Source organism: Salmo salar, chromosome ssa14, assembly GCF_905237065.1.
Source record: "Salmo salar chromosome ssa14, Ssal_v3.1, whole genome shotgun sequence".
In the NCBI taxonomy this organism is placed as follows: Eukaryota; Metazoa; Chordata; class Actinopteri; order Salmoniformes; family Salmonidae; genus Salmo; species Salmo salar.
The window spans coordinates 9,072,207-9,087,506 of record NC_059455.1 but is presented as its reverse complement, the minus strand read 5'-3'; the positions used below and the strand labels follow the sequence as shown (position 1 = coordinate 9,087,506).

Genomic DNA, 15,300 nt, shown 5'->3' with positions numbered 1-15,300 from the left:
CCAAAGTTATAGCAAGAAACGTCAGGTTTTGGTCATGATTTCCGAAAACTGTATGAGCCATTGAATAATGTCTGGCTAATATGAGCTATCCCAGACACGATGACGTCATCAGACAAAAAGACCGGCACGATGGTGACTATTATTTGTATTGTGTATATAATTCATTAATATCACAGTCTTACACAGAAAAGACAACAAATGGATAGATTGGTATTCAGATAGGCGTCTTATTTAACGAGAACAGTAGTCTATGGTCCTCTATGCAAACTCTCCACTGTTTGTGCATTTTACAGCAGAGCCATGAAACAGCAGTAGCCGTTCACACACACACACACAACCGCAGGATGCTAACCACTTGGCAAGTACGTCAATGGGTCGTTCCACGAAGTGAGTCCTTTTCGGATAGTGTAACTTGGTGAGAAATAAACATGTTTTATTTCTCCTAATTTGAACATTCTGTCATAAAGAGCACATGTTCAACTTAAGAAAACACACATTTTCCCATCACAAGAGGTTAAATAAACAATTACCATAGTAAGTGTATTAAACGTGCCAAATAAAGTTGATGATTTCATCTTAAATCAGCCATGGATTTAATCTTAAATCAGCTATGGATTTAATCTTAAATCAGCCATGGATTTAATCTTAAATCAGCCATGGATTTAATCTTAAATCAGCCATGGATCCCATTGTGACAGGAGGAATGGAAGCTTGTGTGCAACAGGGAGGGGCATTTGAATGCAATCTTCACAAACAAAATAAAAATGTTTCAAACATTTCTAGCCTGTCTATCTATGAGTAACAGGGTTGACGTGTTATGCCTGAACGGCTGAGTTTTCCACCACAAAACACCAGAAAATGGCCAGAAATAATAGAACCAGCTCGCCTGCTTTACAGTACTATGATTTAGATGTTCAATGTTTCTTCAGAAAAATAATATATCAAAAGGAATAGTTTTACTATATTAAAACGAGTTCGGTTCACATAACAGGGTTTACCTTAAAATGAGGTTCAGTTTTTTTTTTATTCCTTAAAATCAATCACTAATCACTTGAAATAAACAATCTCCAGAAATTACTTTGTCAAAGCAAGAAAATAACTAGGGCTTTACAATGATGGTGAAAACTTGAGGAATTTTGAGGTTAAGAAGTCCTAGAAGTCACAGAAGGTGCACAGAGGTCATATAAAAATCGGATTTATAGAATTGTACATGTGGCCTATACTAAAGGGCACTTCATTTAATACAACAGGTTTTTAACATTCAATATTGGTCCACAATTTCTACTAAAAATATCAAAGGGATGCAAAAGGGACTCATTTCGTGGAACAACCCCAAAGTTAATCAAAGCATTCTTCATATTGCACAGTAAAGACTCAGAGCTTTTGTGCTGACACCAAGCAGCCTTACCGTAAGTCCAATATTATCTCAATCGAGTTCAAGCCACATCTAGTTTCTGTGTACTATCATGCCGACGAGCTACTAACCAGATCATACAACAAAAGATCATCACAGCAATAGTCTCAATGCACTTAAGTGGTTCGTTTCAGGTTGTGGTAAGTTTGTGTGGTTGTTGTTGCATTATGGTCTTGTTGAGTTGCAGTTGTGTTGTGGTTACATTACAGTGGTGAAGTGTTGCAATTGCAATACTGTTGTGTTGGTTGTGTTGCATTTGTGTTGTTGTTGCATTACGGTCATGTGTGGTTATGTTATAGTTGTGTTGTGTTGTGGTTGCGTTATGGTCATATAAACAACAGTCCAGCTCAGTTTTACCTTGTTGGAAGCCATGTCGCTGACGGAACGGTAGGTCTGGATGGTCTCCAGCTGGTCAAGACACCAGTCCAGCTCCTCCATCGTCTCCATGGCCAGCTTCTGGTATGACTCGTCTGTCAACAGACACACAGCAGATACAAACTCAGGACGCAGCGGCTCCATGTCCGACACAGAGCGAGGTGGGGGTCCCAGGGCAGTGTGGCCATGCCGTATGGGGGTCCCGGGATGTCCGGGTGGGGAGGTGTGAAGAGGCGAGCAGTGATCCTTCATCATACGTGGTGGTCCGGTTAACTCAAATGCACTCTCAGTCAAGGAAAGAGGCTAAGAGTTGCAGTAGTGTCACCCTCTCTCTCTGTGTCAATGTGTCTATGCCCCCGCATTCATTCTCTCTCTCGCTCTCCCTCGCTCTCTCTCTCTCCCTCGCTCTCTCTTGCTCTCCCGCTCTCCCTCTCTCTCTCGCTCTCCCTCCCTCTCTCGCTCTCCCTCCCTCTCTCGCTCTCTTGCTCTCTCTTGCTCTCCCGCTCGCCCTCTCTTGCTCTCCCTCTCTCTCTCTCCTTCTCTCGCTCTCTTTCTCTCCCTCCCCCTCTCTCGCTCTCTTTCTCTCCCCCTCTCTCTCGCTCTCTCTCTCTCTCTCTCTCTCTCTCTCTCTCTCTCTCTCTCTCTCTCTCCCTCTCTCTCTCTCTCCCTCTCTCTCTCTCTCCCTCCCTCTCTCTCTTGCTCTCCCTCCCTCTCTCTCTCTCTCGCTCTCCCTCCCTCTCTCTTGCTCTCCCTCTCTTGCTCTCCCGCTCTCTCTCTCCTTAACCAAGTCGTGCGAGGTGGTTACGTCCGCTACTCTGCTCACCTTGTGGCGTTGATGTGTCAGTGAGCCCCCCGGCCTGAGGAGGGTTTGAGGGGGAAGGGGGAGGCGGAGCCCTGCCAGCGCACTCACTCACCCTCCACGCACGAGAGGTTTCACTTCAGAGTAGCAGGGCAGACACACCAGGGCTACACTGTTGTTCATAATGTACTGTATAGCCTCAATGGCTAATGGGGTTGGCTTGAGGAGAGGGACAGATCCTTAACACTTACACGTGTTAACGGTTGCACGTTGTATGTCTAGGAGGCTTACACTGGGGAAACTATTCTGTTGCCCTTGGATAGAGAGCAGAGTCATAGAAAGAGAGAGGCTGGAGAAAGAGGGAGAGGTAGAGTGGAAAAAAAGGGGCTACCAAAGAAATGAGGATACAAAAATGGAGAAAGACAAAGAGAAGAGAGCGATTGATGGATAGACTAAAAGAGAGAGTGAGAAACCCGGCTGACACATATCGGTCAGCAACTGAAAGCTTCAAAGAGAGACTTCAGAGAGTTGCAGAAGCTCACAGCACCGTGCTAGACCAACGAGCTCTCCTCACTCTGATCCTCCTGAAAGAGAGCTAACAACAAATGTTCCCACAACTTTAGAGAACGCTCCCTTAATTGTCTTATTAGGTTATAGGAATGTTTTCATAGGAATGTTCCAGTGATGTGCAAGGACTGTTTCAAAGAGACCATTAACTTACTGTCCAACAGAACTTACCCAGAACCATGTTCTCAGAATGTTCAATATTAATGTTCTAGACAAAACATTTCATTGGATCGTTGCAGGAATATTCCAGTGTCCCGTTTTTGGAGTGTTAGGAGAATAGTCTATCAACGTCATGCCAAATATACACAGAACATAGTTGCCATGTTCTCAGAAGTGTGACATGAGTGATTTTTGGTCAACCAAATTCACATGGAATGTGTTATAGATTTGTCATTCTCATTGAAAGCAAGTCTAAGAAGTGGTAGATACTGTACGTTCTATGTGCGCTATTTCTATGCTTTCCGTTCTTAAGTTTAGTTTTAGCGTCTTTTACTTTTGGTTTTGTACACCAGATTCAAACAGCTGAAATTACAATATTTTTGGTTATGGAAAATATACTGTATGTCACAGCAGTTTAGATGGTACAATGATTCCCTACACAATGACTGCTTGTTTTGTCGCGGAAACTGAAACTAGGCAAACTATTAGAATTTCAGCAACCAGGAAATGGAGGAGCGATTTCTGCATATTGCACCTTTAAAAGACTGTAGAATGAATGTGACTTACAAATGGCGCCGGAAGAAATGGCAGCAGTTTTACGGTCTCATAACCAATTGTGCTATTATGTGTTTTTTCCCGCGTTATTTGTAACTTATTTTGTACATAATGTTTCTGCAACCCTATCTTACGGCAGAAAACAGCTTCTGGATATCAGGACAGCGATCACTCACCTCGGATTAGACAAAGATTCTTTCAACAGCAAGCAAGACTCACATGATATTCTCCAAACACCCGGCAGGACCGACATCCCAGTTATTCGCAAGAGGAAGCGACGCAGGTACAGAGGACGAACAGCCGGATGCCTCGTCAGGACCCGCAGAAGGCGAGTAGGAAAACTGCCGTTACCGTCAATATTACTCGCCAACGTGCATTCATTGGACAATAAATTAGACGAGGTATGATCACGAATATCCTACTAACGGGACATCAAAAACTAATATCCTATGTTTCACAGAATCGTGGCTGAATGACGACATGGATATTCAGCTAGCGGGATATACGCTGCACCGGCAGGATAGAACAGCACAATCCGGTAAGACGAGGGGGGGGCGATCTGTGCATATTTGTAAGCAACAGCTGGTGTACGAAATCTAAGGAAGTCTCTAGATTTTGCTCGCCTGAAGTAGAGTATATTGTGATAAATTGCAGGCCACACTACTTGCCTAGAGAGTTCTCAGCTATACTTTTCGTGGCTGTTAATTTACCACCACAAACAGATGCTGGCACTAAGACCGCACTCAGTCAGCTGTATAAGGAAATATGCAAACAGGAAACCACTCACCCAGAGGCGGCGCTCCTAGTGGCCGGAGACTTTAATGCAGGGAAACTTAAATCAGTTCTGCCAAATTTCTATCAACAAGTTAAATGTGCAACCAGAGGGAAAAATTCTAGATTACCTGTACTCCACACACAGAGACGCGTACAAAGCTCGCCATCCATTTGGTAAATCCGACCACAACTCTATCCTCCTGATTCCTGCTTACAAGCAAAAATTAAAGCAGGAAGCACCAGTGACTCGGTCTATAAAAAAGTGGTTAGATGAAGCAGATGCTAAACTACAGGACTGTTTTGCTATCACAGACTGGAACATGTTCCGGGATTCTTCCGATGACATTGAGGAGTACACCATATCAGTCACTGGGCTTTATCAATAAGTGCATCGAGGATGTCGTCCCCACAGTGACTGTACGTTCATACCGCACTGAGCTAAAGGGTAGAGCTGCCGCTTTCAAGGTGCGGGACTCTAACCCGGAAGCTTACAAGAAATCCCGCTATGCCCTGCGACGAACCATCAAACAGGCAAGCGTCAATACAGGGCTAAGATTGAATCATACTACACCGGCTCTGATGCTCATCGGATGTGGCAGGGCTTGCAAACTATTACAGACTACAAAGGGAAGCACAGCAGCGAGCTGCCCAGTGACACGAGACTACCAGATAAGCTAAATCACTTCTATGTTCACTTCAAGGCAAGCAACACTGAGGCATGCATGAGAGCATCAGCTGTTCCGGACGACTGTGTGATCACGCTCTCCGTAGCCGACGTGAGTAAGTCCTTTAAACAGGTCAACATACACAAGGCTGCGGGGCCAGACGGATTACCAGGACGAGTGCTCCGGGCATGTGCTGACCAACTGGCAGGTGTCTTCACTGACATTTTCAACATGCCCCTGATTGTGTCTGTAATACCAACATGATTCAAGCAGACCACCATAGTCCCTGTGCCCAAGAACACAAAGGCAACCTGCCTAAATGACTACAAACCCGTAGCACTCACATCCGTAGCCATGAAGTGCTTCGAAAGGCTGGTAATGGCTCACATCAACACCATTATCCCAGAAATCCAAGACCCACTCCAATTTGCATACCGCCCAAACAGATCCACAGATTGCACTCCACACTGCCCTTTCCCACCTGGACAAAAGGAACACCTACAGTGGGGAGAACATGTATTTAATACACTGTCGATTTTGCAGGTTTTCCTACTTACAAAGCATGTAGAGGTCTGTAATTTTTATCATAGGTACACTTCAACTGTGAAAGACGGAATCTAAAACAAAAATCAAGAAAATCACATTGTATGATTTTTAAGTAATTCATTTGCATTTTACTATGTATAGATAATAGAAGAGAGTAGCAGCAGCGTAGAAGCGGGGGGGGGCAATGCAAATAGTCTAGGTAGCCATTTGATTAGGTATTCAGGAGTGTTATTGCTTGGGGGTAGAAGCTGTTTAAAAGCCTCTTGGACCTAGACTTTGGCGCTCCGGTACCGCTTGCCGTGCGGTAGCGCAGAGAACATTCTATGACTAGGGTGGCTGGAGTCTTAGACAATTTTTAGGGCCTTCGTCTGACACCGCTTGGTATTGAGGTCCTGGATGGCAGGAAGCTTGGTCCCGGTGATGTACTGGGCCATATGCACTTCCCTCTGTAGTGCCTTAAGGTCGGGGGCTGCGCACTACCCTCTGTAGTGCCTTGCGGTCGGAGGCTGCGCACTACCCTCTGTAGTGCCTTGTGGTCGGAGGCTGAGCAGTTGCCATACCAGGCAGTGATGCAACCCATCAGGATGCTCTCAATAGTGCAGCTGTAGAACCTTTTGAGGATCTGAGGACTCAGGCCAAATCTTTTCAGTCTCCTGAGGGGGAATAGGTTTTGTCGTGCCCTCTTCACAACTGTCTTGGTGTGCTTGGACCATGTTAGTTTGTTGGTGATGTGGACACCAAGGAACTTGAAGCTCTCAACCTGCTCCACTACAGCTGATGCTCTCATGCGTGTTTCAGTGTTACTTGCCTCAAAGCGAGCATAGAAGTTATTTAGCTCGTCTGGTAGGCTCGTGTCACTGGGCAGCTCTCAGCTGTGCTTCCCTTTGCAGTCTGTAATAGTTTGCAAGCCCTGCCACATCCGACGAGAGACAGAGCCGGTGTAGTACGATTCGATCTTAGTCCTGTATTGATGCTTTGCCTGTTTGATGGTTCGTCGGAGGGCATAGTGGGATTTCTTATAAGCTTCCGGGTTAGTCTTGCTTCTTGAAATTGGCAGCTCTACCCTTTAGCTCAGTGCGGATGTTGCCTGTAATCCGTGGCTTCTGGTTGGGGTATGAACGTACAGTCACTTTGGGGACGACGTCATTGATGCACTTATTGATAAAGCCAGTGACTGATGTGGTGTACTCCTCAATGTCATCGGAAGAATCCCGGAACATATTCCAGTCTGTGCTAGCAAAACAGTCCTGTAGTTTAGCATCTGCTTCATCTGACCACTTTTTTGTCACTGGTGCTTCCTGCTTAAATTTGTTTGTAAGCAGGAATCAGGAGTATAGAATAATGGCCAGATTTGCCAAATGGAGGGCGAGGGACAGCTTTGTACGCGTCTCTGTGTGTGTAGTAAAGGTAGTATAGAGTTTTTTTCCCCTCTGGTTGCACATTTAACATGTTCATAGAAATTAGATCAAACTGATTTAAGTTTCCCTACATTAAAGTCACCGGTCACTAGGAGCGCCGCCTTTGGATGAGCGTTTTCCTGTTTGCTTATGGTGGTATACAGCTCATTGAGTGTGGTCTTAGTGCCAGCATCGGTCTGTGGTGGTATGTAGACAGCTACGGAAAAAAACATAAGATATTACAGTTTTTAATGTCACGTTGGTAGGATATACTTGCTTTTAGTTCGTCCCATTTATTTTCCAGCGATTGTATGTTGGCTAACAGTATGGATGGCAAAGGCAGATTAGCCACTCGTCGCCTGATCCTCACAAGGCACCCCAATCTCCTTTCACAAAATCTGTCTTTTTCTCCTGCGAATGACGGGGATGAGGGCCTGTTCGGGTGTCTGGAGTAAATCCCTCTCATCCGACTCAATAAAGAAAAATTATTTGTCCAATTCAAGGTGCGTAATCGCTGTTCTGATGTCCAGAAGCTCTTGTTGGTCATAAGAGACGGTAGCAGCAACATTATGAACAAAATAAGTTACAAACAATGCAAAAAAACAAGGATTCAAGAGCCCAAACATTGACATATATCTGGCCAAAACATAGACGTCTACAATGTGCTGTACTGTACCCTACTCTACCGTACTGTACTATATTGTCCCCTTACTGTACTGTACTCAAGTTCACTCTACTTTAGTTTCTCACAATTGAAGAAAGGACCCATGGACTATTAGTCTAGTGGTCTTGGTCTTGAGACCACTCAAGACCACATACATTTGGTCTTTAACTTGTCATGGGGGAATCTCAATTGCTTACTTCTCGTGTCCTTTCTCCTCGCCTCCTCCTCAAAACCCATTGGATGAGAAAGCCAGAGGTTCTCTCCCCTGACCTCCAATGGGTTTTGAGAAGGAGGCGAGGAGAGACGTGAGGAGTATGCAATTGAGATTCTTCCATGGTTTCAACTCACTGGGTCTGGATCTTGGTGCCAATGTCCTCGTATGAATCTTGGTCTTGGCTACTGGATATTCCCATAGTCTTTGGTATACAAATCATAGGCAACCCAATTTGAAGAAGACAATGCGCTCTGATCATTGACTGATCACTCCCAACCCATAGGAATCCCCACCTAATTGACTACTTTAGTGGTTAGAGCGTTGGGCCAGTAACCGAAAGGTTGCTGGATCGAATCCCCGATATGAAAAAGGTAAAAATCTGTCATTCTGCCCCTGAGCAAGGCAGTTAACCCACTGTTCCCCGAGCTCCAAAGACGTGGATGTTGATTATGGCAGCCCCCCGCAACTCTCTGATTCAGAAGGGTTGGGTTAAATGCGGAAGACACATTTCAGTTGAATGCATTCAGTTGTACAACTGACTAGGTATCCCCCTTTCCTTTCCTTTTCCACACCCTCAATGGCAATGTCTATACTAAAACAAGTTATATCAAATCAAATTTATTTATATAGCCCTTCTTACATCAGCTGATATCACAAAGTGCTGTACAGAAACCCAGCCTAAAACCCCAAACAGCAAGCAATGCAGGTGTAGAAGCACGGTGGCTAGGAAAAACTCCCTAGAAAGGCCAAAACCTAGGAAGAAACCTAGAGAGGAACCAGGCTATGAGGGGTGGCCAGTCCTCTTCTGGCTGTGCCGGGTGGAGATTATAACAGCACATGGCCTAGATGTTCAAATGTTCATAAATGACCAGCATTGTCAAATAATAATAATCATAGTAGTTGTCGAGGGTGCAACAAGTCAGTAACACAAGAGTAAGTGTCAGTTGGCTTTTTCATAGCCGATCTTTGAGAGTATCTCTACCGCTCCTGCTGTCTCTAGAGAGTATATCCATCAACAGTCCTCCATTTATCTCTACGATTGACACTTGTTAAGCCTGTTATTTTGCCAAAATAAAGATAGGTAATGTGATAATTTACACATCTAACCACATAATTAATTAGATGCATACATAATTCAATCAATCAACAAGTTTTAGATTCATTCAATCAACATTGACCATTTTACAAAGACTATATTTCTCTAAATTCAATTTAAAGGTTTTGAAAATCTGGTTAAAAATCTTTTTTTTTTTTTACTATTTTGTTAATTTGGTATGCAAATACAATTTCTAGAATTAATCTGTAATCAAAATGTGCATGGTTCTCCCTTTATTGCAACCTTTTCACTATGTTTCGGTGGTAACAAATTTAGTGGGGTGGTAAGGAACCCAGGTAACTATTTCAAATTTGCAATATTTGCTCCAAAGACTAAGGCACTGCATCTCAGTGATAGAGGCCTCACTAGACACCCTGGCTCGAATTCAGGCTGTATCACAACCAGCCGTGATTGGGAGTCCCATAGGGCGGCGCACAATTGGCCCAGCATTGTCCGGGTTTGGCCGGTGTAGGTCGTCATTGTAAATAAGAATTTGTTCTTAACTGACTTGCCTAGTTAAACAAAGGTTATATTAAAAAAATAAACAAAGTGTGTGAGTAATATATATATACACACACACACACACACACACACACACACACACACACACACACACACACACCAGTTGAAGTCGGAAGTTTACATACACCTTAGTCAAATACATTTAAACGCAGTTTTTCACAATTCCTGACATTTAATTCTAGTAAAAATGCACTGTCTTAGGTCAGTTAGGATCACCACTTTATTTTAAGAATGTGAAATGTCCGAATAATAGTAGAGAGAATGATTTATTTCGGCTTTTATTTCTTACATCACATTCCCAGTGGGTCAGAAGTTTACATACACTCAATTAGTATTTGGTAGCATTGTCTTTAAATTGTTTAACTTGGGTGAAATGTTTCGGGTAGCCTTCCACAAGCTTCCCACAATAAGTTGGGTGAATTTTGGCCCATTCCTCCTGACAGAGCTGGTGTAACTGAGTCAGGTTTGTAGGCCTCCTTGCTCGCACACACTTTCTCAGTTCTGCCCACAAATGTTCTATAGGATTGAAGTCAGGGCTTTGTGATGGGCACTCCAATACCTTGACTTTTGTTGCCATTTTGCCACAACTTTGGAAGTATGCTTGGGGTCATTGTCCATTTGGAAGACACATTTGCGACCAAGCTTTAACTCCTGACTGATGTCTTGAGATGTTGCGTCAATATATCCACATAATTTTTCTTCCTCATCATGATGCCATCTATTTTGTGAAGTGCACCAGTCCCTCCTGCAGCAAGGCACCCCCACAACATGATGCTGCCACCCCCGTGCTTCACGGTTGGGATGGTGTTCTTCGGCTTGCAAGCCTCCCCCTTTTTCCTCAACATAATGATGGTCATTATGGCCAAACAGTTCTATTTTTGTTTCATCAGACCAGAGGACATTTCTCCAAAAAGTGCGATCTTTGTCCCCATGTGCAGTTGCAAACCGTAGTCTGGCTTTTTTATGGTGGTTTTGGAGCAGTGGCTTCTTCCTTGCTGAGTGGCCTTTCAGAACTTGTTTTAGTGTGGATATAGATACTTTTGTACCTGTTTCCTCCAGCATCTTCACAAGGTCCTTTGCAGTTGTTCTGGGATTGATTTGCACTTTTCGCACACCAAAGTACATTCATCTCTAGGAGACAGAACGCATCTCCTTCCTGAGCGGTATGACGGCTGCGTGGTCCCATGGTGTTTATACTTGCGTACTATTGTTTGTACAGATGAACGTGGTACCTTCAGGTGTTTGGAAATTTCTCCCAAGGATGAACCAGACTTGTCTACAATTCTTTTCTGAGATCTTGGCTTATTTCTTTTGATTTTCCCATGATGTCAAGCAAAGAGGCACTGAGTTTGAAGGTAGGCTTCGAAATACATCCACAGGTACACCTCCAATTGACTCAAATTATGTCAATTAGCCTATCAGAAGCTTCTAAAGCCATGACATCATTTTCTGGAATTTTCCAAGCTGTTTAAAGGCACAGTCAACTTACTGTATGTAAACTTCTGACCCACTGGAATTGTGATACAGTGAATTAGAAGCAAAATAATCTGTCTGTAAACAATTGTTGGAAAAAATGACTTGTGTCATGCACAAGGTAGATGTCTAACTATAGTTTGTTAACAAGACATTTGTGGAGTGGTTGAAAAACAAGTTTTAATGACTCCAACCTAAGTGTATGTAAACTTCCGACTTCAACTGTGTGTATGTATGTATGTGTGTGTGCGTGCGTGCGTGCGTGCGTGCGTGTAATATATATTTACCTGACATATGTTGGAAGACGTGTGCTGAAAGTTTTGGGAAAATAGGATATAAATTAGATAATTTCTTTCAACCCCCAATTTGCATCACTTCTGTAAAATGACCCATATACAATATTCTGAGAACATGGTAACCACATTCTGGGTAAGTTCTGTTTGACATTAAGGGAATGTTCTCCTAACTCTAATGCCAGAACATACTAAATAGGTTCTCAGGAGGCTTTCGCTAACCTACATAGAATGTTCCCCTAACTAACGGAAAACTGCACACAAACGTCAGGGGAACATTACGGGTAACATTACAAAAACGTTCTCTCTCCCTAGAATTGTTAGCTGGGGAGAGAGAGAAAGAGAGATTTAAAAATATATATCAAAAGGCAAGGCACATGCAACACGAGAGGCAAACTTTTACTCCCTAAGCTGGGGGGAGACCAGACCCAGGGTTTGAGACACCAAGGCAACTTCATCCCACAAAAAGCTTGGAGTGGATTTCTGTGAGGATGGATCACTGGACTGGAGTGGTTGGAGAGTCGTGGTTGACTATGACTGACATTTGACCTGGAGAGGAACGTTTCTTTGTCACATAATCATGTGAGCCCCAGATTGGTCATACTTGGGGCTAGGAGTTTTCCTTGGACCAAGTGACCTGATCAAGAAAGAAAGAGGTATAGTTATTGCCAATAATGTATGGGCCTAGTTATAGCCTATCTGGCCAAAAGTTTTTCTTGTTGAAGTAACATGGTCAGGGGACAACTACTTGTCCTTATCATACAGTGCTGTATCACTCACTGTGAATGCAGTACCTACCGAAAAGGCTGCTCTGCCTTTGAACATTGTTTCTGTGGGAAACCCTGATCTCCACTTTGAAGGAATCACATATGGAACGGATTGGACCCATATGCTTCGCACAATGGGACAAACCAGTGTGTGTTACAGCAATTTGCGTCAATAACTTGGGTAAAAGCACATCAAAGCGCTTTGACATCACAATGACGTCACCATCGCAAAACCTATGAACTTGTGTACTGTCAAAAAGAGCAACCATGAAATCTGAGTCCCTCCTCAAAAAACCTAATAGCAGAAGGCGAGTTACTGCAGCGGCACCTATTTTCTCTCAACAACTTTTATGAAGACTCTGGACTATAGCCATGTATAACAGGGTTGGTTAGGTGAATTATACTTGAGTGATGAATAAACTTGCCTAAGACCTGAAGACTTATGTTAGCTCCTCAAGCGAATGCTTTAGTTAAGAGGGGTAACAGTCTTGTGGCACGCAGGAGACCTGGGTTCGAATCCTGGTCCGTCACACACAGGTGTTGTAGTGGTGGACCTGAAAGTGACACTGAGTGACACATGCTACAGCTTCATCAAAGGTGATGAATAACCTTGAATACGATGTGAAGACTTATGTTAGCTCCCCAAGTTAATGCTAAGTCTTGTGGCACGCAAGAAACGGTGGAGGTCCATCAAAGGGAAGCCTTCATAAAGGGGTGTGCTGCTGAAATCCGGCAAGCACCACAAAGCAGCTGCCTGGCCCGAGCCATCGGGGTGCGAGACGTGCCAAGAAGGTGGAACCACATCCTGCCTTTTCCCTCCATGGAGGATGTATAAAGGGATATTAGAGGGTTTCAAAGTGCAGTCACCGCGCCAACATCAAAGACCACTAACTGAATCATTAAAACCGGCTGTAATGTGATTCCCTTCATAGGAGAAATAAATGGTGGTTGGTTCATTCTGTTCAAACACACACACACACACACACACAAGTTATTAGGGAGGTGTTCCTGACCACGTCACCTGACCAGGACAAACTCTGGTAAGCTAATTACACAGGGCCCAAAGTATTTCTGAGTCAGGTCATGTGGTTAGGAAAAACTTCTGGCCCTAAGGTATGTTTGGATGAACCAAAAAAGTTGACCACGGGCTTCTCTTGTTTAAAAAAAAAAAAAAAAGTGCTGCCCAATCTAGTGTCGTGAGTTGTGACAATACTGTATGTGCATTGAGGTTTCGAAAACATATAATGTCCTACTTGTTGTAGTGAGGAGCTGTAGTGTTTCAACTCAACCGAGACACAACAAGAATCGATAGGGCCCTAGTCCCTAGTTGATTATAAATGCACCGCTATATAGGTCAGGAGACATTTCACAATGTCGCCAGTCAACGGTGGCGGGGCTGATGCATTACTCAGGTCGGAAAATGAACTCAAGAGAGACAGATCGCAACATACTTTTCCAGACAACAGGCCTTTTTTTTCTGGCAGACGGAGGTCTTCCTTTATTCGCAGCCAGACGTTGTTGGTTTTAATGCTTCAGCCATATGCTGGGAGCCTGGGAGGAAAACAGGCCTCTGTGTGGACTTAGCCTTCCTCTCTCTCTCTCTCTCTGTGCTCTCTCCTCTCTCTCTGTGCTCTCTCTCTGTGCTCTCTCTCTCTCTCTCTCTCTCTCTCTCTGTGCTCTCTCTCTCTGTGCTCTCTCTCTCTCTCTCTCTCTCTCTCTCTCTCTCTCTCTAGCCCACAAACCAGCCTCTGTCAGAGACCCATCAGCGGCACCCACTAAGGCATGCCTGGGCATCCGCCCCCCACACCCCACCTCCGTCCACCCATCCACCTCACACTGCCCCTTTCTCTCTCCTCAACCCCCCCTCTCCACCCCAACTTCATGCCTGGATGAAGACCAGTGCTGACATGACATAACACTATACATTAGATCAAACTGAGCGAAGCAAGCTAACTGGAACGCTGGCTAGGCACAGTAATCCTATGAATCAGTTACTATATATGTCATTTTATGGGCCATGGTACAGTATGTACTAGTTCATTTACAGGAAAGTGCAGCAGCTACGGCCCAAAACTCAGTTCCCTTTCTGTCGGTCAACTCGGTTAAACACAGCTATTGCGGAGTCCGTGCGCTAGAGCCCTCTACTGAAGAACATTGGCCTTGTCAGGCATCACTCTAATGAACACCGTGCCTTACCGGAAGACCCATTCCTTAAATTCTTACGCTCTTGATCTCAAGCAGAGCTATACAATTCACGCATTTCTTAAAAATGAACATTAGAACACATCATTTATCAGGCTTTTACTCCAACTTAACTGTCCCACTTACAAGGAGGGTGTTCTCATCCTTCTGGACTTAGTGTCTTAAAGTTTGGTAACTAGTTTCTTGAGGTTCCCTACCAATTTGTTAGTTATTCTTCTGCTTGTTTAGCCTCGCTAACTGGTTGTAAGTAAGATGAAAAGCACAAACGAGTCGAAGGCGGCTGTTAACCCCTTACACACGTGAAAATGGGCCTATATGAAATGTAGGGCCAAATTGAAATGCTTATAAACAGAAGAACTATAAAAACCATATTCATGACCATGGTATCAATTGAAAGAGAACACATTGGACCTTATGGGGAAAGGATCAGACCAAAGGTGAGGACACAAGACTGAATCTAAACATTACCACTGAAATGTATGTGCATTTCACATTTACTGTACTTTTCACAGCATTTTGTCAATAACGAAATCTGACAAAACTCTGGATTCAGTAACATAATAAGAATATTCATAGGCATTTGGAGTAGGTGCAAGATAAGAAAAAATTAGGACAAGGGTTTGAGTGAGATGTCTAACTGGTGTCTCCAAGTGGACACACACACACCTCTCCAAACTGTGCACAGTTCCTAAGTAATTTCAATGCACTTTTATGGCTTAAGGTGCTTTTATGAGCTCTCCTAGCTTTGCCATTGAGGAACTGAAGCAAGAACACTTGTAGTTTTTGTTTGGAACACAGCCCTGCGTAGCCCACCATCA

The 15,300-nt window shown here is 43.9% G+C and overlaps 1 protein-coding gene across 2 annotated transcripts in view; it reads right to left on the bottom strand.

The window, feature by feature from the left end:
* LOC106568722 (cAMP-specific 3',5'-cyclic phosphodiesterase 4B) overlaps positions 1-15,300 on the bottom strand; it is a 173,382-nt gene that overhangs the window by 16,914 nt on the left and 141,168 nt on the right. For both annotated transcript variants that reach the window (XM_014139302.2, XM_014139303.2), the window contains one exon: positions 1,772-1,884. In XM_014139302.2, the coding sequence (XP_013994777.1) occupies positions 1,772-1,884 (113 nt within the window). The remainder of the gene's footprint in view (positions 1-1,771; positions 1,885-15,300) is intronic.